The 23829-nt window shown below is 35.2% G+C and overlaps 3 protein-coding genes across 4 annotated transcripts in view; 2 read left to right on the top strand and 1 right to left on the bottom strand.

Annotated features, from left to right (window-relative positions):
- Positions 1-9991, top strand: part of LOC128672939 (uncharacterized protein) — a 29478-nt gene extending 19487 nt beyond the window's left edge. Inside the window, exons 3-4 of the mRNA XM_053750477.2 lie at positions 5627-5766; positions 6327-9991. Coding sequence (XP_053606452.1) covers positions 5627-5755 — 129 coding nt within the window. The 3' untranslated portion in view covers positions 5756-5766; positions 6327-9991. The remainder of the gene's footprint in view (positions 1-5626; positions 5767-6326) is intronic.
- Positions 9992-10560: 569 nt separating this feature from the next.
- Positions 10561-21454, top strand: LOC128673187 (uncharacterized). The gene is made up of 8 exons (XM_053750861.1): positions 10561-10750; positions 10832-11605; positions 13039-13156; positions 13365-13434; positions 13524-13661; positions 15489-15551; positions 16278-16384; positions 17104-21454. Exons 1-8 carry the CDS (start codon positions 10573-10575, stop codon positions 17162-17164), a joined length of 1509 nt encoding a protein of 502 aa, XP_053606836.1. The 5' UTR covers positions 10561-10572; the 3' UTR covers positions 17165-21454.
- The window catches only part of fab1 (fab1 kinase), a 26788-nt gene continuing 24409 nt past the window's right edge, over positions 21451-23829 (bottom strand). For both annotated transcript variants that reach the window (XM_053750856.2, XM_053750857.2), the window contains exon 33: positions 21451-22886. In XM_053750856.2, coding sequence (XP_053606831.1) covers positions 22702-22886 — 185 coding nt within the window. In that variant the 3' untranslated portion in view covers positions 21451-22701. The remainder of the gene's footprint in view (positions 22887-23829) is intronic.

Below are 23829 nucleotides of genomic sequence, written 5' to 3'. Positions count from 1 at the left end.
GCACGTCATTGCGTCCACACGTTCTTACTTCTTTTTTCACGATGCCTACACGATATGAGAATCAGAGACAGCATGTGGACGTTGTCAACGTGCTACGTGTGTATAAGTTTGTTAAAATACTCTAAAAGCTATTGTAAAGTAATTCTGATCATATTCATTTAATATTAATTTGTCCCTACTTATGGGGCACTGTCACACAGTGAATCATACTTTGCTAGCTCGCTTATATTTCCTAAGGGGGCGATTAGGGGATACCCGATTACCACCCCCAGAATGTCCAAGGTCGTTAAGCCGCCATGTCGCTACACACAATCGCCGACTTCAGACAGATGCTGTAGGTTGTATGAGAGGTCTGATAGACTAAATAATCTAATATAATATGTAATACTTGTAAGATACATTGTGTTTTCATGCGATGGCCAAGTCGAACTATTTATTTAAAACGTAAAAGATTTTTAATATTGATGTGATAATAACTTACGTAATTAACTTAAGACAGAAGGTGGGGGTCCCCTTAAGTGGGGACTAAATAAATTAACCAACTTGGTATTATTTACGATAGAAAAACTGAGTTGCGAGACTTGGTGTTTTTTACAGCATGTTATTTAAAGCAAGGAAAACCAGCAATGGAGAACAGTTTGCCAATAGTATATCATAACATGATCCATTACAAGAGGTCGTCGTGTAAGCGTTGTGATAGTAAAAAGGATGATGGCAAGGCCAAATCAGAGTTATTGCAATCCCGCTTCATAGAAGCGCGGCTAGAGGGCAATAAAACTGCAGTTAATGCAATGATCGTAATGTAACTCTTCCTGAATCGCGTTGGACTGGAGGCGAACACAGAAATCTGAATAATAATAATAAACTCGTAGAAATGGCGTCTGTTATATAAGTTATCAATACTATCGATAGTAAATTTCTCAAGGATGAAAATAGTATCGATACCGACTCTCTCTCATTTCTGTATGTTCCCGATTGCGTTTAGTTCAGAGCTATAGTACGCAGCGAAGCCTTCATCTTCAGCATAAAAACCATATGGTTTCGTTCGGAGCTGTGCCCGGACTTCTTCAAAGACCACCTTGTAAATCAGAGCTATTACGTGATATATTACGTGATAATATTATATTATAAGATAACTATAAATGTAAATGTCTACTAATATTATAATACAGAGGCGCCGAAATTCGCAATACCTGTAAAAACTTAGTCAAGTTATAAGCACTAATTTTAATTACTAAGATCATTGTAACATTTGATTGGCGAATTATAACTTGAAATGTTGAAGATTCGGCTGTGATAATAACCGGCCGCCTGCCTGCCGTCAAACCTCCTAGGGAATGATATTGTTGCCTATCAGCACCCTAAACTATGTGTTAGTCGCCTCATACGACATCCACGGGAGCATATGGAGCGGTCCTATTGTACCTAGGTCGGAACCACACGCTACAACGCATAATAATATGGCTAATACTTTCGACACTTTTTACCTGTCAATAATTGTCTCACATTCTATTTGGAGCAAAAATAATTTATATATATATATATATATGCATGTATGTTTGTAATGCGATAACTTTCGAACCGTTGGTCTGATTTTGATGAAATTTAAAATTTATGTAAGATCTGTTAATAGAATTTTTAAGTTCATGGGGCATCAAAATCGGTTAAGTAGTTTTTGAAATATTCACAATTTTGTAAAAACTCATCAAAATTTATTGTGTTCGCTAGGTCTAGGTTCGCGGCGAATAACGCTAGTATTCTACATTTTATCCTATCAATAGTGGATATACTATCGATATCCTAACTAAATTTCGACGTTACCTATCGATACATCGGCATCATTACTTATAGACACGAAATTGCATTCAATTTCATATGCACTCGATCCATATAGGTACTGTATTGCACAATTTAATGTCGTATAGTTACACATATATATATACATTTCATCATGAGTCGGCTATTCAATGTGGCGGAAAACGGTATCTTGGGTACAGGCAGACAATTATCACATTACGGGGAAAATATTTTTTTTTCGTATGTATGTTGTTTGTAACGTGATACCTTTCGATCTTTTGGTCTGATTTTGATGAGTGTAGGATCTGTCAATAGAATTTTTAAAATATTCACAATTTTGTAAAAACTCTTCAAAATTTTCTTGTGTTCGCGGCTAACAACTAGTTATTATATTTTGTTTCACATGACCGGAAACCATAATAGTGAATAATAGACTTAGTGTTGCCCACTTTAGCCAAGTCTTTGAAGTACAAGAATCAGAAATCATTTAATGTCAAACTGGTATAGAGACGTTTCCTAAATATTATACGCAAACGACCCATACAGACGATCTTTGTACCAAAGTCTACTTTCAGTCAAATTCTCATTGGTTAAGTGCTTTGGACGTTTACAAAAGAGGTGGCTGTAATTTAAGCGTTGCCATTGCCACACACCTGATGCATCTGCAAAACGACGCGTTACAACTGTACCCACAGCAGTGACAGTCTGGCGATGTGAACTTACGCGAATACAAATTCCAATATTGCAAGTCATAACGTGCTGCATATGCGGTGTGCGGCCTTTAATGACATATTCTTACAAGTTTTAGACGTAGGTTTTTTCCTGCGTCAACTTTGCTCGGTCAGGGAAAGGCCACGGTTGAGGAAAAGTGTAGTACCTATATTGGATTACACATGTTAGCATTTTATATCAAACTAGCGACCTAGCCCAGCTTCACGCGGGGTATATAAAACCTTTGTCAATAAATTGTCTAAATAATAGTGAAAACTGCTTGAAAAGCCGTAGTGTGCTTTAAAAGAAGACAGCTTAGAACAGGCGCCGAGTGTGACTTTTTTTTTACTATATAGAAATTTCATAGAACTTTAGAATTAGTCATCCTTTGGTTACCAAACGACTATCAAGGATTTTTAAGGCTCAAGACAAAAAACGGCCTTTGCCAGGCAGTGAGACATTTAAATAAACTATCAAATCTAAAAATGCCTCATCCATACTAATATTATAAATGCGAAAGTAATGTTAGTTACCTCTTCACGCATTATCTACTGGACCGCTTGTTATGAAATTTGGTACACACACGGGTAGAAAATAATCTGGAATAACACATAGGCTACTTTTTATCCCGAAACTCCCACAGGAATGAAGTCCCGGGGCGGAGCTAGTACGTTATATACACGGGAGGACATGGATTGTGGTTCAACATGCCTCTAATGCTATGCTTTTTGCACCAGTCAAATGATTGACCTTTCTCATGTACAGCAATCAGTGACTATTACTCAGCAAGAATTAAGTTATCTTAGCGTTCTGGTCCCATAAACTCTAATTACGCTGGATTATACACGCTTAAATTTTCAGCTTTTAACTTTAATATCAGGCTGTCGCTTCTGCTAATCTTGATCTTGACGATTGCATTGTAATTTTAATACAATTGCGTCGCTATTGTTTACAAGTTTTCGTTACTGGTTTGTAAATGAGGATGACTATTGTAACACCATTAAGACACGATTGTGCAACATTAGCAGAATCGACACCCAAAACAGAAGATTCCGGGGTTAAAAATAAAATGTCTGTATGAATCAAATTTATTCATCACATGACTTTCTATTTTTATTCATGATAAGTCATTGTGCACAGGCAGACGGCCAAATTATTCAGATGGCTAAATTTTATCCCAAATTTCCCACGACGCATCGAAGTCAGTCCGTTCGGTTGATTCCCTCATCATAAAGTGCCAAATCACCAGGGTTTGGTTTCCTACATTTTCTTATCCACTTCGGAGTATGTGGCGTCCTTAGTTGTCAGGCAATTGGCATGTCTTTATGTCCTTGGTTGATTGCAATTGATGCACTATTATACGCGCTATACTCCGCTCTACCTCTAGAATAAGATCACTTAATCTGGTGGATGTCGTACGAGGTGACTAGGGGATATAAAACCACTGCTAATAGAAAACAACAGCAGAAACGGTTCTCAAAGAAGTTTGTGGTCTGGCAGGCAGCTGGTCATAAAATCAAAACCATTTATTTATTATTAAACATTTTTAAAACAATCCCAGGATTCGGATGGGAATGTAACCGAAAACGCGCGTGTATGAGAAAGAACGCGTTTGTGAGTTTGTATGTTTGAGAATGAAATCTATTTTAAAAACCGGCATCAAAATCTGTTGCGTTATTTTAACGATCTAAGCATAGAATATGAAGGTTGAAAATGTATAGTCAATACATATGTATAAAATGTACATATTAGTCTATACATTGTGGTTGGGAAAGTTGGCATATATAAGTATATAGATATACTTATGTGCATAGTAAAGATAGCATATACTGTTCCGGCTGTTTGTGTTGCGATTAGCTGTCTGACAGATAGTGCTATATTAGTTCAATGATGAAGCTTGTTAGTCTATATATACTGTGCCAACTGCGTTCCACGTAACTGACTGATAATGTTGGAAGTATGTAGGTACCTGACTTTAGATATTAGATTCAGGTTAGTGTTGTCAAAAGATCGATAGTTGACCTTTAAAAACGTAGATAAAACTAGACATCGTATCGTTCGTTTTGCTCATACAAGAAAGAGAAACTATTTTTCAAAATCGATTCATCAGAAGAGACGGGACAGAGCGCTCGTGTGCACTAAGTAATTCACAAGGCCAGCAAAAGGAACTACTGCACGGATTTTCAAGCGGTTTTCACCAATAGATAGTGTGATTCCTGAGGAAGGTTTAGGTGTATAACTTATTGTGTTTTCACCCGACCGGGCCACTAGTAGATAATATAGATAACAATTCTTAACAAGCAGTAGTGCTAAACGCAAGTGCGAATTCTGTCCGCATTGACCTTGTGACGGTTCCTTGCTCCACTTCTACGAGTTCAAGGGTTAGGCAGACAATACAACCACTTATCTTATATGTGTGTCTTGTATGTGTGTCTTTATTTCGGTTATGCCCTATCGGCAAACAGTTCGACGATCTTTGGCGGTATCGACGTACAGAAATATTATATTATTCGGAATCTTATCGAGTGAAGAGCATAGATCAGTCCGTACCGTCGGAACTAGCCCAATTAGATTACTTGATGCAATCGTTAAGATCAATGAGATTCGATGCAACTAGTGGCAACTATTTTCATAATCGTATTACAATCATCCTTAATGGTTCCTAGACTATGGATTGATTACAAGGAGTTCTTCAGAAATTACGTGGTCAGGGTCGCCGAAGCGCCGTGTGACTTTCCTGATGTTGCAAGCGTCCTTATGCTGCGGTGACTACGCACCATCAAGTCGCCTAAAGGCATCTGACATGATTTTTGCAATTACCTACCGACTACCAAACTAATAAACTAAACTGTCAACCTAAACTAAAATGTCTATGAAAACGAATGTTACATGAATCAGATTAGTATACAAACTCGTGTGGACTGACCACTGGACCATTCTCCCTCTCATCTGAGCGTTCTCTCAGTTTCTTCCTCAGCCGTTGAGCGTCGGAGCCCAGGATCTGCCTCCCTACGTTTTCGTCCCCAATTCGCACCGTCTTCGGCATCCATGTGTCAGACCATTAACCACTGCACCATCATCGGTTCAAATGTTGAAAACAATGTTAATCTCTTTACAGATACTAATCGGTATAACGCTGATGGCGTGGGTGGTACAGAAGGCGCGCAAGGAGCTGACGATAGCCATCATGACGGCCGAGCTGGGCCGGGAACCGATATCCAGCTCATCCAGTTCCACCGTTAGCTAGCCCACGCCCAGGTATTCATCTTGATTGACCATCGTCATCATCATCTGCAGCCCCCCGTGACCCACTGCTGGGCATAGGCCTCCTTCCGTCTCCGCCAACCATCTCTGTCCTGGGCAGCAATTTCTTTTGGACGGAATTGAACTTGACTTGATTTGATTGACCAGCACTGAATGATCTTTATTTAAAAAAAACAAGTTTTAAAAAAATATATACTTTACAAGCTTTTATTGTCATCAGAGAGATTTTTTGGCATTTTGTAGCAAGTGCGTGCAGTACACAGTTGAGGATTTCCCACGTCGGGAGCCGACCATGGTTGTACCATCAAGTCATGCTTATCATAATCATGCATTGTCATGGAAACTGAACTGAACGTGTGAACCTTTGTAGGACAAACGGGAGTGAAATTTGCAAGATTTGATTACAGACAGACAAGACAACATCGGGACAGATTAACCTGAATAAAAGCTTGTAAAACTGCCTATAAACAAAGTTTACTGTTGTTGGCCCATTTTTTTTTTCATTTAGTAAATTTACAAAGCTATGGAAAGTCTTATATTTTTTTTATTTCCAGGGCTTCCACTGACGTGGACAGCGTCTCCGAAGGCAGGTCAAGCTAGGGTCTGGTCCCCGGGTGTCTCACAGACTCCCGCCAAGGTGAAACATTCGTGTGATTGCGGGAGCGACCCTGTGATATTAATATAATCGCCGACTCAATAGTCAATAAGGAAAGTCGACTTCTTCCTTAAAGATGTAAACATGGTGGATGTGAATCAAAGACAGATATTTTTATAAAACGTGATTTTTTTACATCAATTCCAAGAAATTACGCCGAGAAGGAAAAAACCAAACGAAAGCGCATCGACGAGTAAAATACCTACCTAATTGTATGCAATTTTATGCTTCCAAATCTAAATTTGAATGCTCATCGTGTACCCTTGGCTTTCGCCTTGAGATATCTTCCTTGAATGCCGAAAAACGTTCGGGTTAATATGTTGGAGCTATTCCAATATGTATTTCTGTTTGTGCATACACACGAACAGTACATTCCGTAGGACTTTTTTATTGATCGCCATGAGTCGATGCCATTCGATCCGGATAAATACGTTTTCTCGATGGAAACGACAGACGTTAGAATTTCGATAAGATTTTGGCAAGGGGCCGCCTTCCCACGCGCGGCCCCTATCCGTTGCATCGGTGGTAAACATTTCTCAGAAAAATAACTGACAATACAATTTCTAGCTAAACAATACCTGTTGACAACATTGATAGGATAATAGTTATAAATCAGTAATTATTTTTTGCTAATATTAATATTTAAAATAAAAGTTTTTTTTTTTTACTTTTATGTTTTAGTGAAGTTCAAAGCAAAAACTCGCAAATTTTATACTTATCACATTTTTATGAAGTTTTCCGTTATCACGGAATTCTAAAAATAAATTTGCAATATAAAGTATGGCAGTGTTTAATTTTGCGTTTAGTTGTCAACTACGCAACGGATCTCCGACGTTTTTCATCTGTATATCAAATCGTTTTGTTTCCGGTTGATTTAAATATAAATAATATGTATTTCATTATGAAGTAAAAGGTAGTATTTGGTAAATTTTTTTTTGATGTAGTTTGACGACTGATTTAATGAACTGCACTGAAATGATTCTCGTGAATCCACTATTTTTCAGACATTTTGTAAATAAGTAGTCAGCTAGCAAGGATTACTGTATTTGTACATAGAACTTTTCAGTAATAGAGGTGTATGTATGTGCAATTTTATTATAACGATATAAAGTGACTGGCGCGTTGTGTAATTAATATAGGTATAACGTTGCCAAAGGTCTTCTTTATAGAGTTTATCATTTTAGGTCACGTGGATTGGACCCAATTTACATACAACTTGTGTAATAATGCACTACGACTTTGCTTTTCGAAAAGGTTATTAATTTTCCTTTTTTATGCTTTTTTTGTTTTTAATTCAACCGATAACGGATTTATTTTTTGTCCCCTAAGTTGATCTTTAATAAATCTTATTAAAATCCAGTCCAGATAATAGAAATATATCGTCTTGAAGTCGGTTGTGTTTGCACGACGATAGTTAATTGCATTTTCACATAATGTAACTGGTTTGTTTTCGCAGTATGCGATTTAAGAAGGAGCTAACTGTTTAAAAATATATATACACATTTCAAATGCACAGCATATGTACTTTGGGTCTAAATCAATCTGTGTGACTTGTTCATTTGTATCATTTATTTATTTTTAATCTATTTGGCACTGCAAAGAAAAATATTTTTGTATGTGAGAACCGGATCTCGTCTATACAACTTCCCGCTCCTTCCTCAACCATGGAGCCCAGGATCCGTTAACCTTAAGCGTTAAGCAATCGTGTTCGCATTGCTAAAGGAAAACTTGGACAACTTAACATTTTTGTCATGTAAATATTAAATTGTGTGGTTCTTCCTTTCCGTGTACAAAAGACTGAAAGTTCATTTCTTATTCTAAAAGTATTTTTGTTTCCCTCATCTTTTTATAATGCATTTCCTGAGAGTTACTAGTGTTTTTATACTACGAAGCAGGTGAACAGGCATGCGCGACCTGCCTGATGGGAAGTGGTCACTGCAGGATGCACATATGTATGTTTGATATAATTTGATCTATCAATATTTTGTTTGACTTCTAAGTCAATACTACTACTACACTGGAAAATATATGAAAATATGAGCATAGTTTTTAAAAAAATATGAAGAGGCCACATTATTTAAAAAAAAAGTCACATTTCTAATGGTACTAAATGTTACTTTTATGTATTAAATTATATTTAAATTTAAATCAATTAATACTTCTTTTTGCGTGTCGATTCGATGGCATTTAACAACGAGATCTAAGATCTAACTAATATTAAATAATAGTTAATACCTTTTATTATAATTTTGTTTTTGTTGTTGTACATCTCTATACTTACCATAACTTTTTTTTACATAATATGTCTGAAAAGAGCACATTTTCATGGGATTAGTTAAATACATATATTATTATGTGTTCTGTTTGATTTAGATTATGTACAATGATTCGTGCCATTTGTATGCATATGGTATATTGATCAGATTCACGTTTCTCTTTTAATAACATTGTAAAAAATCATCAAGAAATTCCTAAGCATAACAAGCAAATCACCTTAAAATTTGTGTGTAATAATAATCTAACTGTAGATATTATTTAGGTAGCTAATTCTGTACTGTTCTACACCTAAAGTATTTTTGATAACACCGTGCCAAAATTTACTTATCCTCGTGTTTTTTAAATGTGTTCCATTAAAAAAAAAACACTGTTTCTTTTTATTTTTTATCTGTTAAAAAAAAAACAACTACCTAATTAAATTCTAAATACATAAGTGTCTTCGATATCGTATAGTTTTAAGTTTTCTCGGGTGTCGTTTTAGTCACAAATTTTTCACAAGGGGCTGACCAAATAATACGCATTTACTAAAATCTGATCTAAATTTTAAGTAAATTATAGGATAATGTCAGTGAGCAGGTTATTTATCTATGTGTATATACACATGTGTATATATATTTACGTCACTGATAGTCACATTTGTACTATCAGATTTGTAACCACAAAATTAGCTTCCATTAAACTGTGTTTGCTCACTTGCATTGAAAATAGATATTTTATATTCGAGCTAGGGATGTTACATCTATATTTTGTTGTCGGGAATGTATTGGATTATACTTTCAAATATTTATTATACTTATATTCCTAGTTAACTCGATATAAATAATGTTAAGAGTAGATCATGTACAGAGCGTCCCCTAATGTCATTAATTATTTATTTAAACAAAATTAAAAACATTGTTTAACAATTTTTCATAGTCCGTTGTGTTGCGATCATAATTTATTTTATACATATTTTTCTAAGTGTATTGTTTAAACTTTTTGGGGACGATCTGTAATCAGTATTAAAAGTTTTTTACTCTTTACAAAAAGTTTGATGATCAAACGTTTGTGTGGTGAACTTATGCTCAGAATCTATGGATTATTTCACTATATATTTTTATATTACTTAATATTAGCAGGTAAAATTAATGCATTTATTGTTAACGAATTTATTTTGTGTTGATTTATATGTATAAAATCTGTTATTAATTTAAATTGTTAAAACTGTATTAACAAACTGTCTATATTGTACAGTATGAAATGAAGCAGTGAAAGGAGCCTTCTGAATAATAAATTTCTTCAAAATGAGTAGTGATTTCATTTAATATCAAACTAGCGTCCCGCTCGGGTAAAATCATAATAAAAAACTATGTTACTCCTGAAGATTTCGTTTATTTCTGTGCAAAATTTCATCAAAATCTGCCCTACAAATATTGTATGGTTTTAGTATGGATGTAAATCTGTATTCCATTAGAATACAAGGGAGAGATAGCTCTCATCAAACTTTCAGCTGAGGGACAGTTTTTATCGTAGACAGATAAAACTATAGACTTTGTCCATGAAGCAGGTTATACTGGGGCCTGTACTTTTAAGAAATTTTTGATTTAAACTACATGTATTACTATCTCATTCATATGTGATCCGATCTCTTTCGTTTCGCTCGCACAAGAAAAATAAAATGCTTATTTTAAATACAAGAAATAAGAATTTGATGGTGATTTCTTCGATTTGTGTAGTCACACAAACAAGTGAATATTCTATAATCGAATAAAGTTGGCAATGCTTGATTTAAAATTAGTATAATCACTAGGATGCCATGCCAAGAAGAAAGAAAAAAAACAAAAAATGACAATTTCTGAACGCAAACTTTTCTGTCATTGTTCATTATCATGGCGGAGGACGAGGATGGTGTTTCGAATAGAAAATCACCTCAAAATTCAAATAATACTGGGCCCTCTCAAAACAATGAACAAAATACGACGAAGCCAGACCTAGGAATTGAAGAAGCCAAATATAATAGCAACGAAAATGGCGATACCTCGCCTACAGAGCCACAAAGTTCAAGCAGTGAGTGTTTTGCGAAGTTGTTTTTTGTAGGTACTCTAAATATAAAGACATTCCTTATATATGCGTTCGTTTTTCTTTCAGAGTCCACTGGAGCAATGCGTAAGGAAGAGAACCCGTTCTCATTTCGGCATTTCCTGAAACGGGATCTCTCGTTACCGGGCAACTCGACATATGAAAACACTGGTGCCCGACCGAAGGTTTATGCGAATACCGTGCAGCATTCTCCAACGAAAGTGGACGTTCACGCCGAGTCGCGTCGCGAGAAGAGTCGTACAGACACTCAAGCCAAAGAAAAGAACGATGTAATCCATCGTATTAGTGATAACGCGTCTTCAAGTAGTTCAGTAGAAATACCTTTTAGTGTAGTGGACAATTCGGAGTCTAAGCATAATTTTTACGCGGACAGCACCGACGTTCCGTTCTATCATCGGCCAAATTTGGCCTCAGAGCCTTTAGGCATGCCGTCTTTACCTGATTTTGTTCAGGATCATATTTTGGTGGAACAAGCATACTTGAACTCGAATGGACCAATATCTGTTGACTTGGACAATTTACCAGACTTTACATTTAATACCAATTTCAATGCGGGGTCGTCTTCATCTTTAGGAAGGAGGAATAATAGTAATAGGGGTTATGATTATGAGTCGTATATGGGAGCTGCGTCTACGTCCAATGAGTCTGGTCCGTCCCGAGTGGTGCCGCTGGACTTGCCAGCAGGGGCGGAGGCTGCTGGTCCCATTCCTCTGGACCTGCCTCCACACCTCAACCTGGACCTCACAGAGTCTGTGAACCCGGCAGACAGGAGGAACAATTCACCAAGAAATACTTTTCCACTTGACCTACCACATAATACTGGTGAGTTACCATTTTTTTTTAATTTTATTATATGTATATGCCATTTTAAATGACTATATATTTTAGATTTAAAAACTAGAGTGTCCTAGATTCCTGCCAGCCACAATGACACTATTCATTTCTTGGTTTCACCCAGTTCCCTTTTTGACTTAACTAATAAAATAGTTAATTTTTCCTACAAGATGATGATTGTGTACAATGTTCAAGTTAAGCATATTTTATAGTATAGTATTTTATATAGTAGCTTCTATATATTTATTTATAATACCCAGGGCTGTGCTTCTGTGAAAAAGAAGGTAACCTAATTGACAATCTTTACTATTCTTTATGTTACCAGATGCTTAAAAACTTAACTTAGAAATTAAAAAGAAAAAGATTGTAAACTGTGCATCATATCAAAACTAATATTGTAAATGTGAAAGTCTGTCTTTTTGGCTGTCACACTTTCACGACTAAACTAAAAAAAAATTAAAATGTTAACAAAATCGACCTATTAAACTCATTTTTAAAATGAAAATCTTTGCACAGGTTTATTGTCAAAATTTTAAATTAATCACAAATGAACATAAAGCATACTTTAGGATTTTTTCTTGTTCTGTCTATGCCAAATATTGTAAAACATGATAGTGACAGAACATGCTTTAGCTTTAGAGTATACTTTACCTTTGCTTGTGAATAATATTATCTGCAAATATTATGACTTAAACTGTATTTTAAAAAAAATACATCAACATTGTTATTCGCTTTCTAAGTACCTAGACAAACAGTGTATGGTATTACAAAGACAATTAATTAACACATAATGAGATTTAATTAGAATAGAGACTTGTGCAACCTATAGGTCAGAATGACGCGATCTACCCTTTGATTGGAGAAACTAGTCGATGGATAATAAGGGCAATGATCTTTGCTGCATTGATCTAGAAAGTTTAGGTTCATTGGCCGTCAATTACTTTCTTATCCCTGTAAAATGGACTTTGGTTTATGATGATTAAAATAGCAAGTATTTCCAAGTTTTCAGATGTGACTAAATAGTATCTATATTTTATTATTCCATTTAAAAATAATTTTCATAAAAGATTTGATGGGAAAGTTTTATTATTTACCCATTGAAATGAACATATGGATTTAATTAGGAAATAGCATATACATATTTATAAATCTTTTTTACTGTAATACTTTAATTAGATGACTGTTCGTTCTGGAGGGAAAATAGAAAATGTTTGTTATTAACTAGCGGCCTGTCCCGGCTTCGCTCGGGTATAATCATAATAAATTATACACCCAAACCTTTCTCAGAAATTGCACTATATATTGGTGAAAACAACATGAATATCCGTGTAGTCGTTTTTGAGTTTATTGCGAACAGACAGATGGACAGACGCAGCAGAGAACTTTGTTTTATAATATGAAAGGATTATGATTAATTTCAGGAGCTGAGTCGATGCGGCTGCCGGACTTCCTACCTGTGCACCCTGGCAGGACATCCCCTGAACCGGAACACCAAGATGAACAAATGAGGCAAATTTGTGAGGAACTGGAGAGGACCAGGTAATTTTATTAATTCATCACTTTAAGGTTCCTGATGAAGTATCAACTAAGCGCTAGTTGAAGTGATCCCTTTCTTGTTTTAATTTTAATTTATGTACTTTTTAGCAATAAAGTTATTACGACTTGCCATTAGATGACTTGAATAAAATCTGACACCAGTGTTAACACGTTCGAAAAGAAAGACCGAAAATTGTGTGTCTCTGCGCAGATCGGAGCTGTTCTCGGAGCGCAGCCGGCGCTCGCGGCTCGAGCGCGAGCTGGCGGCGGCGCGCGCGCAGGTATCGCGAGTCTCCACTTTCTCTATTTACAAATATTTATTTTTAATTCGCTTGCGGCGGCGCCTGCTCTTATGCCCGTGCGATTTCAGGCTGAAAACGCTGGACGCGTCGCCGCGCAGCAAGCGGCGGAAGCGAGACGGAGCGATGCGCGAGCGAGAGAGCAGATGTTCACCCAACAATTGGATGCTGCGGCCTCCAGGCTCGAGAGCAATCTCAGTGACACTGCGGTGAGTGAAAATGACTCGTTTACGCGTATTAAATGTCAAAGTTAATTGATACATAGGCTGCTATTTATGTATCCGGAATAACAAAATTAAACAAACATATATTATTACATATGGTTTTATTGTTTCTCGAAGTATTCTCCGCGATGATCTATGCACTTCTGCATACGATGAAACCAATTTTCAAAGCACTTTTTCCATTCTGATTGAGGTATGTCCAAAACGTGTGTTTTGAACGCATCAACGGCCTCTTCGCGGCTCGAAAAACGTTGACCACGTAATTTATTTTTAATGTTTGGAAATAAATAAAAATCATTGGGTGCCAGGTCGGGGCTGTACGGCGGATGACCCGTCAATTCAATCTTTTGACCCTCCAAAAAATATTTGTTTCAGCCGACTTGTGGCAGCTAGCATTGTCGTGATGAAGTATGATTCTACGTTGTGGGTTGTTCTTTCGTATTTTTTCAAAGACTTCTGGCAAACAAATGGTGGTGTACCATTCAGAATTAACCGTCCTACTATTCTCTAGTGGCACTGTAGCTACATGTCCGTTGATACCAAAAAAACAAGCGACCATTTGCTTTAAAGTGCTTCTCGCACGAACAACTTTTGTTGGATTCGGTTCATCTTGAAAGACCCACACCGTTGACTGCTGTTTAGTTTCAGGGTCATAAGCATAGATCCAGGTTTCGTCACCTGTGTAGATATTATAAACAGCTTTTGACGTGCCACGGTTGTATTTTTTTATCATTTTCTTACACCAGTCGACACGAGCCTATTTTTGATCTACGCTCAAGTTGTGCGGAATCCAACGCGAACAAATTTTTTTAACAATTAAATGTTCGTGTAATATCGCGTGTATACTCGTCATACTAATGCCCAGAGACGCCTCTATCTCGCGGTATGTAACATGACGATCTTGCATTACTAATTGTCGCACAGCATCAATATTTTGTTGTACCACTACCGATTTAGGACGACCCTCCTTAATTTCATCCGTGAGCATAGACCGTCCACGTTGAAATTCCTTAAACCAATAATACACAGTGGTTTTCGATGGTGCTTCATCTCCAAAAGTTAAAATCAGTTGTTCGATGCACTGTTTTTGAGTTAATCCACGCCGAAAATCATAATAAATCATCGCGCGAAAATGTTCACGAGTTAAATCCATGGCAATGAAGACAAGCTATTTTCAAAATTGGCGCCAATTGAAAAAAACAAATGACAGGGACATGAAAAATATTTATTCTCTAGCCGAAGAGTTCTATTTTCAAATGTTGTAATTACTTTTTAAATATTCTAGAATTATTGGCCAGTTCCGGATACATAAATAGCAGCCCTCGTATCAGTCAACATAATAACAAGTTAAAATTCTGTTGTCTATTAAATTGATTATTTACACAAATGATTGACTTTAAAACATTTTTTAATTCAAATTTCATTTTTCAACTTAGATGGTGGTATAACATCACTTATTGACGTCAAAATTTTACTGAAAATTGACACAAAAAGATTCACACATTAGTTTTACAATCATTCACAAATTGGTCATTATTACTTAAAGAGTTTCTCATCATCATCTAATTTCAGATCGAGGCTCTTGTCGGTGGAGTTCGTTGCATTGTTCTATCTCAATAGTTATTTGTTTCACTTCTTGATACGACACGACGTTTGTTTAACTGTTAACTTTGTTTCTAGGGTAGCAGAATGGTGAAATTAGATTGGTGTTTCAATTTAGATTCTTTGAACTAATTGTTACATGAGACAAAAATATTTGTTATTTTATTCCATTCCTTAAAAAAAAATCTTAAATTATATTTCTTTTCATAGACGAGAGCCACGGACGCTGAGGCTACGGTAGCAAAACTGAAGAATCAAATAAAAAAATTAAAGGTAAGAACACATATTGTTACTACCTAAGGGGTTTGAAGACTTGGATAAAACACGCTTGATAAAATTATTTTTTTATTTCATCATAATTGATAGCTATTTATCCCACTATATACTAAAGAACAGGTATTAAACGCGCACATACCTGTTTTATTTCCTAAACGCGTTTCAGCGTTTCACATCTGTTGTTTAGTATATAATTATGCAACGCGAAAGTTTTTATCTCACTGCTGGAAATTAGCTTCTTTATAAACACCTATTCTAAAAAGCTTATTTTATTTAATTTTATTATTATCCTGAGTCTTTTTCTACCCATAGCAGTCATATTTGACTGCTATGGGTCTATGCTTCTAATGATGGTCTAATGGTAATTATGCCATTAGGCCGTCGGTGAAGGAAAACATCGTGAGGACACACTGGTTGATTATTAACTTATGTGTGAAATGGAGAAGGTAATGGCAATCTGGAAAAGTTTCATTCCACATAATGACCACGAGGACCTCAGCCATGAGGAATACGACTATGAAGAAGAGAGGTGGTCGAGAAAGTGAAGCTAAATGGATTTGTGTATTTGATACGATTCATAAGGGACTATCCTAACATAAACGCGAAAGTAAGTTTGTTGTCCTCCTCACGCTCTATCTACTCAACGAGAATCTTGAAATTTCCCCGTGGGAAACTACGTGAGCGAAGTCGCAGGCAAAAGCTAGTAAGAAATGGAACGTGTAGGAGGAGCTGTCGGGCGCGCAGCGCGACGGCCGCGAGCTGCGCGCGCGCGCGCGCGGCGCCGCGCTCGGCCTGCGTCGCGCCGCCGCGCGCGCCGAGTGTTCGCTCAGGTAACCTACTGTGCCCACTATATCAATCAATCAATCAATCAATATATTAGGGCAAATCACACAGATTGAGCTAGCTCCAAAGTAAGTTCTAGACTTGTGTTATGGGATACTAACTCAACGATATATAAATAAACATCCAAGACCCGGGCCAATCAGAAAAAGATCATTTTCCATCATGACCCGACCGGGGATCGAACCCGGGACCTCTCGGTTCAGTGGCAAGCACTTTACCACTGCGCCACTGAGGTCGCCATTGCAGTTGACGTTCCGAACTCCGTAGCGCATGTGGTGTCGCCCTAGAATACCACTCCATGTCCTCCAATAGATGACGTCCGAGGCAACTAAGGGACACAATAGCATTCTCGATGAGGGTTGACGTCAAGCCAATTGTAAAATCATAATCAAATCTTACGAGACAGGTGTATTAACAAAGATTATTGATATTGAATGATTAATTTCAGTACAACAACATTTTTTTTTATGAAAAATAATGTTAAATGTATTTTTAATTAATTTCATCAAAAACTACCTATGTTACCTTTATGTTACTTTAAAAATAACTCTCCGACGAAAACGGAGTCCGAAATGTAGATTAGACCGATTTAAAAGACAGTTTAATTTTGAACATATTTCTACAATAAACATACATCAAAATATAATACTAATTATTTAAAAAATCAGTCTTATTCTTATTATAAAATTAAAATTATCATCTCCAGAGACTTAATATCCGGCCTGGAGCAACTACGTACTCTAAGCAATAGCCTCGACCAAACATGACTGCGAAACAATATACAATAACCTGTTAGTGTATGCGTGTCCTTGATATCATGACTTGCTGGATCACTTATTTATTTTTCGGTCGACGACGAGCTGGATTTACACGATCTATGTACCTATAATGTCCATGAATCAATTTTAAATTAAGTAATAATTTTAAATGCGTGTTTATTCGCAGCAGCAAAAACACAAATTCAGTGTTGCTACTATTTAAAACAGAGTTATGAAAGTTTATACTTTTATCGATATGTTTCTCTCAGAATTGTCATTTTTTTTTTGTTGAAAAATTTTATTTGAGTGATCCAGTAACTTTATAAGCTTTTAGATGATGAAATAACTTACGGTGTAAATTTAAACAAAATGAAAAGATTTAAAAAATATTTTTTAATATTTTTTTCTTAACAATAAATATTTTAAAAATAAGAAGCGAAGATTTTCTTAAGCCTTTCCGTGCGTAAAGTTAAAATCCATCATCTAAATGGAAATCTATTAAAGTTCATCTATTTTTCAATCGTAACAAGATATTTTATTTTGTATAAAATGAATAACAGACCAAATAATGACATCTTTCCTATTGTTTCATTTTTTTATCCTTAAATATGATTGTTTTATTTTTTTTGTAAATAACGTAATTTTTATTTTTAATCTAGATATAATTTATCAGAATAAAATAAGCAGGATGCAAACAAAAAAAAAAAAGAAAATGGCTTTAAAATTTTGTTTTTCAAGACCATAACTTCCAAAATCCGAAAAAAAAAACTTCCTCAATTTTGTCATTGCTTGTTATGTAACATCATCGTCCCGTCATCATCATAATTTCAGCTGCTAAATCCAGTGCTGGACTTACACTCTGTATATATAGAAGTAACTGTATATATATAGAAATAAATGTCGCGCCTGCTGTATAATCAATTTTCAAACTTAATCCCTTAATTTATAGTTTAAAATCGCGAACTACGAATAACAGAAGTAGCCATTTTGTTTCACATTTTGAACACTGTTTTTATAATTTACGCGGTTACATTTATTGTTTCATGAAAATGTTTGTTTAATTTTTCATGAAATTGTCATGTCTAAAATATCACAAATATTATACTATTTCGTATCATGAAATAAAAAAATATGTATTGTAGAAATAAGGCATTGCGAAAATTGTCCCTATGTATTAGTGTATTCATAAAAAGCATATGCATGCAGTAATATAAAACTGGCTATAATTAATTTATAAAAGTGACCAAATTTTTATAGTATCGGAAGCGAAGATTACTTTTTGCGTTTTTATTTTGACCAGATAATGTTTACCATAATATCAGAATATATTCTTCTACATCTGAATTTTCTTTTTGTACTTCAATGGCGCGCTTATTAAGGCTATATATAAAGCGAATATGAGAAACTGACGATAATAAATTGTATTATAAATATTTACATTTAATTACGAATATATTAAATGGTAAACGTTACGTATGTAATGCCCCAATTATTCTCAGAATGTAGTCGCTTTGTATTGATACGTTTTTGACGTTAAAATGTAAGATCGCGTTTCCACTGTCCACAAAAATCTCTGCTTCAGTTTCTCATTCATATAGTTCTCCCACTTTGTTCAATACTATCGCTATCTCCTTCCTACGTAACATGAAAAAAATTGCAACTATATTGGATTAAGAAAAATAAAAATACATTGCAGAGCCAAATCACTGGAAGCGCGATCAGAGAAAAAAATATTTATAAGCGACATTCATCAATGTACGTCAGGATATGTATCACAAATAAATAGGTAGCAGTTAATTTGACGAATTGACATTTTTGTGTCTACTTATAATGTGTGCTTGTGTACATATCATGCAATTATTGGTTGACGGCCGACATTATTGCCGGTTAGGACGTGAATATAAACGAATCAAGTATAAATAAACTTAAGTCTTAGTGTAAATATCTTAGCAAACCCTCTAATAAAAAACATTTAAATCTACTTCATGAGTTCTGTTTTGTTGCTTCATTGGTACAATTTAATATAGGCAAAACATATTTTAACCAATTATTTTTCCATATGAGGAATAATCAATGAAACAACGTTTTTAATTTATTGGCAAAAAGACAATTGATAGTTTTGGCTTTAGATTCGAATGATTTATCTCTTATTTTTTTGGTTTACGAAGCCGAATCTAGCCGGTTGTCTTTTTGTCATTCTCGATGGATTGATTTATTGCACCAATGTTTAACATTTTGCAGAATTGTAATTACATATTAAACAAGCAGTCACTGACAGTCGTTTTTTTTAATCAAAGGAATAAATAAACACACTTTAATTAGTACACGAATGTAAAATAATCTGATTAGAAAAACGAATATATGCGACTGCTTTAGAACGTCATATATTGAAACGAAACAGTTTGTGTCAGATTCATAATAGAATTATAATTTAACATTTAAATTTTGACAGCTCATCAACCAATCAACCGAAGAGATCTTTTGCTGTAATTGGTTGAGACGAGAAACGTCAATTTGACTTTCGTTTCCCAATCTGTTCGATCCATGTTTTGGTTAAAATGATAAACTTTACGCGTGTGTAAATAGCGCTTAAATTGAAGTCACGATTAACAAGCTTAAAAAGCGATGTTGTGCGAAAAATATTGTTTATTTTGGAGGGAAGGGATCAAATAAATATGGAATAGGGTTAGAGGTTAGAAGTATTTCAATCGAGAAGAGTGTATTTATTTATAAGACGTGTTTTATTTTATTGGAATTGGTCTTATACTTTATACTATGTCTAATAATTGTCAAGTTGAAATACTTAATTAGCATATTAAATTGTGTGCGTTTAAAATTTTTGATTGTCGTAATGATACATTGTAAAATTTTCAATGAGTGTAGCTTAGCTACTATATTTGAGAATATGACGCACACACTTGATGTTCATTATTGACAACTTGAAGGACTTGAAGGTTATGCGAAATGAGGACAGAACGGAGTAAGACCTATATCTAAAAAAATAATTTTCGATTCCAACGAACTAAAAATGATCGATATTTTTAATGGTTCTGAACCGGAAAATATGTAGATGCCAATTTAATAAAACAAAATTATTATCTTTCAAAAATACAGCATGTTTATAAACAATTAAGGTTTAAAATTGTGCATCTCAATTTAAACAAGATCTGTCTCGTAAATCCGGAATTATAACCGATAAAGTAATACAAGTAATAGAATCTGAGTTAAAGAAAACAAAGTTTTCAATAAATGACAATATATTTTTTGTTAATTTTGCTTTAGCGAAAAGAGCGAATATCTTCTTATCAATCAATATTTACACTTAGTAGCATCGACTCGTCACATTTTGTGGTATCTCACTCATTTCCATTGTCCGAGCACACTCAGGGCGCCAGCTGAAAATCGGCTGCTACTCCCGGTGGGTAGCGTTTAGCTGAGCTGTAGCCTATTTGTACACTGTGACATACGAATGCATGTCAATTTTATTATATGTTTAGTGTAGTTAGTTTTTTATTATTATCATTATTATGTAAATTGTGTGTTACAGCAGAACAAATAATTATCTATCTAAATTGTACCATGCATCTGAGCGAGAAAAAGCTATAATTTGTGCGTCAAATAGTTGATAAACCGATTTATACGGGCTATCGCTGCGACGACTCGTGCACGCGGCAGTTTAACCCGCCTCATCTTGTGTATAGGTGACCCGCCTTAGACAAAGGAAACTGAAAAATACGGGCGTATCTAAATGAGATAGAAGTTGTTTATAACTTCCCGGCCCATCTCACACAAAGCGGCAGATTGTAAAACCAGGCACACGGTAAGGGACAAAAGATATTAGCTCTTCGTCCCGTTTCTCGTGTATATCAAATTAGCATTTTTCTTATATTTGCGAAACGGAACATATGACGATATCTATAGTTTATTCGATCCGCGCGTTCGTTCTATCTCTTTCGCACGTAGGATTTGTCACTGATACGAGCACAACGCAGCGGGGACGCCTTTTAGGTTTGTGAAAACTAAACATGAATTACGAATCTCTAGTTTTATTTAACTAAAACTTTTAACGTCTAAATATTCTCTATATCTTTGTCTCATGTACAGTAAGACAGAGATAGCGTGAGGTATATTTGGACGTTAATGTATTGAGGGTTTTAAATCCTCTGAATAATGTACATCGTGTAAGAAAAGGGACAACACTTGTGTTTGACGTTAAAGTTTTGTTCATGTACCATTTTGTATAATATGAAGGAATATGTAACTTATGATCGTATGATGTAATAAAATACATTGAATATACACATGTGTTTTATTTTATAACTTAACATTTTAACTAAGTTTAACTTATATATTGGATGTTATATATAATGGTTTAAAGGAATGTATAGTACATAATATATTATACTAAATCAGCTTAATTATATTTTAACGTCTCACTAATTTATTCGAGAAAATGCTACGTAATAAAAATCCATTAGAAATGTTTGTTTATTTTTTATAATACAATAAAATAGCTTTTATAGAAGTTTCATCTACCACCATTCGCCACTATTAATTCATAGCTATTATCTATGCCTAGGATCAGAGAGTAGGCTATGAAGCGAAGAAGATGGTGTCTCGCTCAATGGTCCAAAGGTCCAGTATCCTTGTCTGTGAGACACGCGAGTTTCTCTATGTTTCTCACCTATGGTCCAGAAAATGGTCTAGTTTTCATCTACCACCATTCGCTTCCAGTGAAAAAACATCGTGAGGAAACCTGCACTCACTATTATCAACTTTTACGTGAACTTTTATGGCTAACTACTACCTACATTAACAAGTGACAATTCGGCCGGGTGAAAAATAAAAATGTATGAAGGTATTTCAATAATCAAACACGATAATTAAATGTCACTCTTCAATTGATCAGTTTTATTAATTACGAGATTAATTATTTTTTCCGTCTCGTTAAAGTATCTTAGAAATGCTTTTTGACTCCAAAATCCGTGATGTCAAGCCCCCATTTAAAATATTTTGTTGGACATTAGTTATTTGACTGGTTGGACAATAGCCAATTTTTATTTTATTTTATACACGCGCCATTCTGCCTCTAAATACCTCGTGTTTCTAGGTATACCCCTTTTTATTAAAGGCAGAGTAAAATATTACTATAGAATAATAATAAACTAAGAAACTTGATTGTAATTAATATTTAGTTCATCTTCTACATATCGGTATTCTATAATGAACTCGATGACTCATGCATGATCTAGTAAAAGAGATTTCATTTCAAAGTAGCACCCTTGTACTCATTTATATCATCAAGTTTAATCTATACTATTATTATAAAGAAGTGTGACTTTGTGAGTTTGTATGTGTGAGGCGGGTAATCTCCGAAACTACCAAATTTACCGATTTCAAAAAATATTTCACCAAGGTACATTATCCGAAATTCCTATAGGCTATATTTATCTCTAAATTCCCACGGGATCGAAGCCCCGGGCAACATCTATGTGTAAATAAATTCATAAATACATTATAGTGCGTGAAAAGGAGTATATGTATGGTTAAGCGTATATGGTGTTTGTGAGGTGGTCCCAGTGGTCGGGACACTGCAGGAAGTACTTGCGGCAGGCGATGCTGAAGCGCCGCTTGTAGTCCGCCGGCGACACCACGGTCGGGGAACCTGAACCCAGGTTCTTCTTCACCAGGTGCTCCAGCTTCTTGTCCCATGTGAACGTTCGGATGTAGTCTGCGATTTAAAATATTTTATTTATAGTTATCATTACAGATACCACATTCATAAAAAAGTTAAAGCATACTAAAATATGCTTTGCCACGATCTCCCTTTATAGACATATACATGGCTTCACGTGGAGTTAGGCGATTCCTATCGTCCAGGTCGAGAAATAGGAACTGGAAATCGTAGGCATCCGGAATGGTTTTGCTTGTACCATTATCGCTATGGTGAGAAAGCTACCAGATGAGGTACCCATGTAATTGGAGAAAAAATAAGACCTACGCCAGCGGAAATGTAGTTGCTGCTAGCCTATGACTAGCGCTCAATATATTAGGACAAATCACACAGATTGAGCTAGCCCCAAAGTAAGTTCGAGACTTGTGTTATGGGATACTAACTCAACGATATTTTATAACAATATATATATATATATATATATATATATATATATATATATATATATATATATATATATATATATATATATATATATATATATATATATATATATATATATATATATATATATATATATATATATATATATATATATATATATATATAGAGATAAACATCCAAGACCCGGGCCAATCAGAAAAAGATCATTTTATGTCATGACCCGACCGGGGATCGAATCCGGGACCTGTCGATTCAGAGACAAGCACTTTACCACTGCGCCATCGAGGTCAATGAAGGTCCAGTAACCACCTTGTGTCTGTTATCCCGGTGTCAAAAGTATGCGTGTCAAAAAATATCGCGTGTGAATGTATCACTTTATTTGACATTGCATTACAGTCTCTATTAATGCAGATTCAGTATCTGAGACACGCGGGTTTCGCTACGTTTCTCACCAACACAAACTTGCTATTATATATACCTAGGATCAGTGAGTAGGCTATGAAGCTAATAAGATGGTGTCTCGCTCAATGGTCCAAAGGTCCAGTATCCTTGTCTG

This window comes from Plodia interpunctella, chromosome 10 (genome assembly GCF_027563975.2).
Source record: "Plodia interpunctella isolate USDA-ARS_2022_Savannah chromosome 10, ilPloInte3.2, whole genome shotgun sequence".
NCBI lineage: Eukaryota > Metazoa > Arthropoda > Insecta > Lepidoptera > Pyralidae > Plodia > Plodia interpunctella.
The sequence above is the reverse complement of the archived record's forward strand: the minus strand, read 5'-3'. Positions and strand labels throughout refer to the sequence as shown.

Excerpts from the sequence above, each read along its gene's own strand:
- LOC128673187 (XM_053750861.1), top strand. The coding sequence starts at position 10,573 with ATGGCGGAGGACGAGGATGGTGTTTCGAATAGAAAATCACCTCAAAAT. Across the intron at positions 13,662-15,488 it reads GCAATCTCAGTGACACTGCG|ACGAGAGCCACGGACGCTGA; the intron begins GTGAGTGAAAAT and ends TTCTTTTCATAG. Across the intron at positions 15,552-16,277 it reads ATCAAATAAAAAAATTAAAG|GAGGAGCTGTCGGGCGCGCA; the intron begins GTAAGAACACAT and ends TGGAACGTGTAG.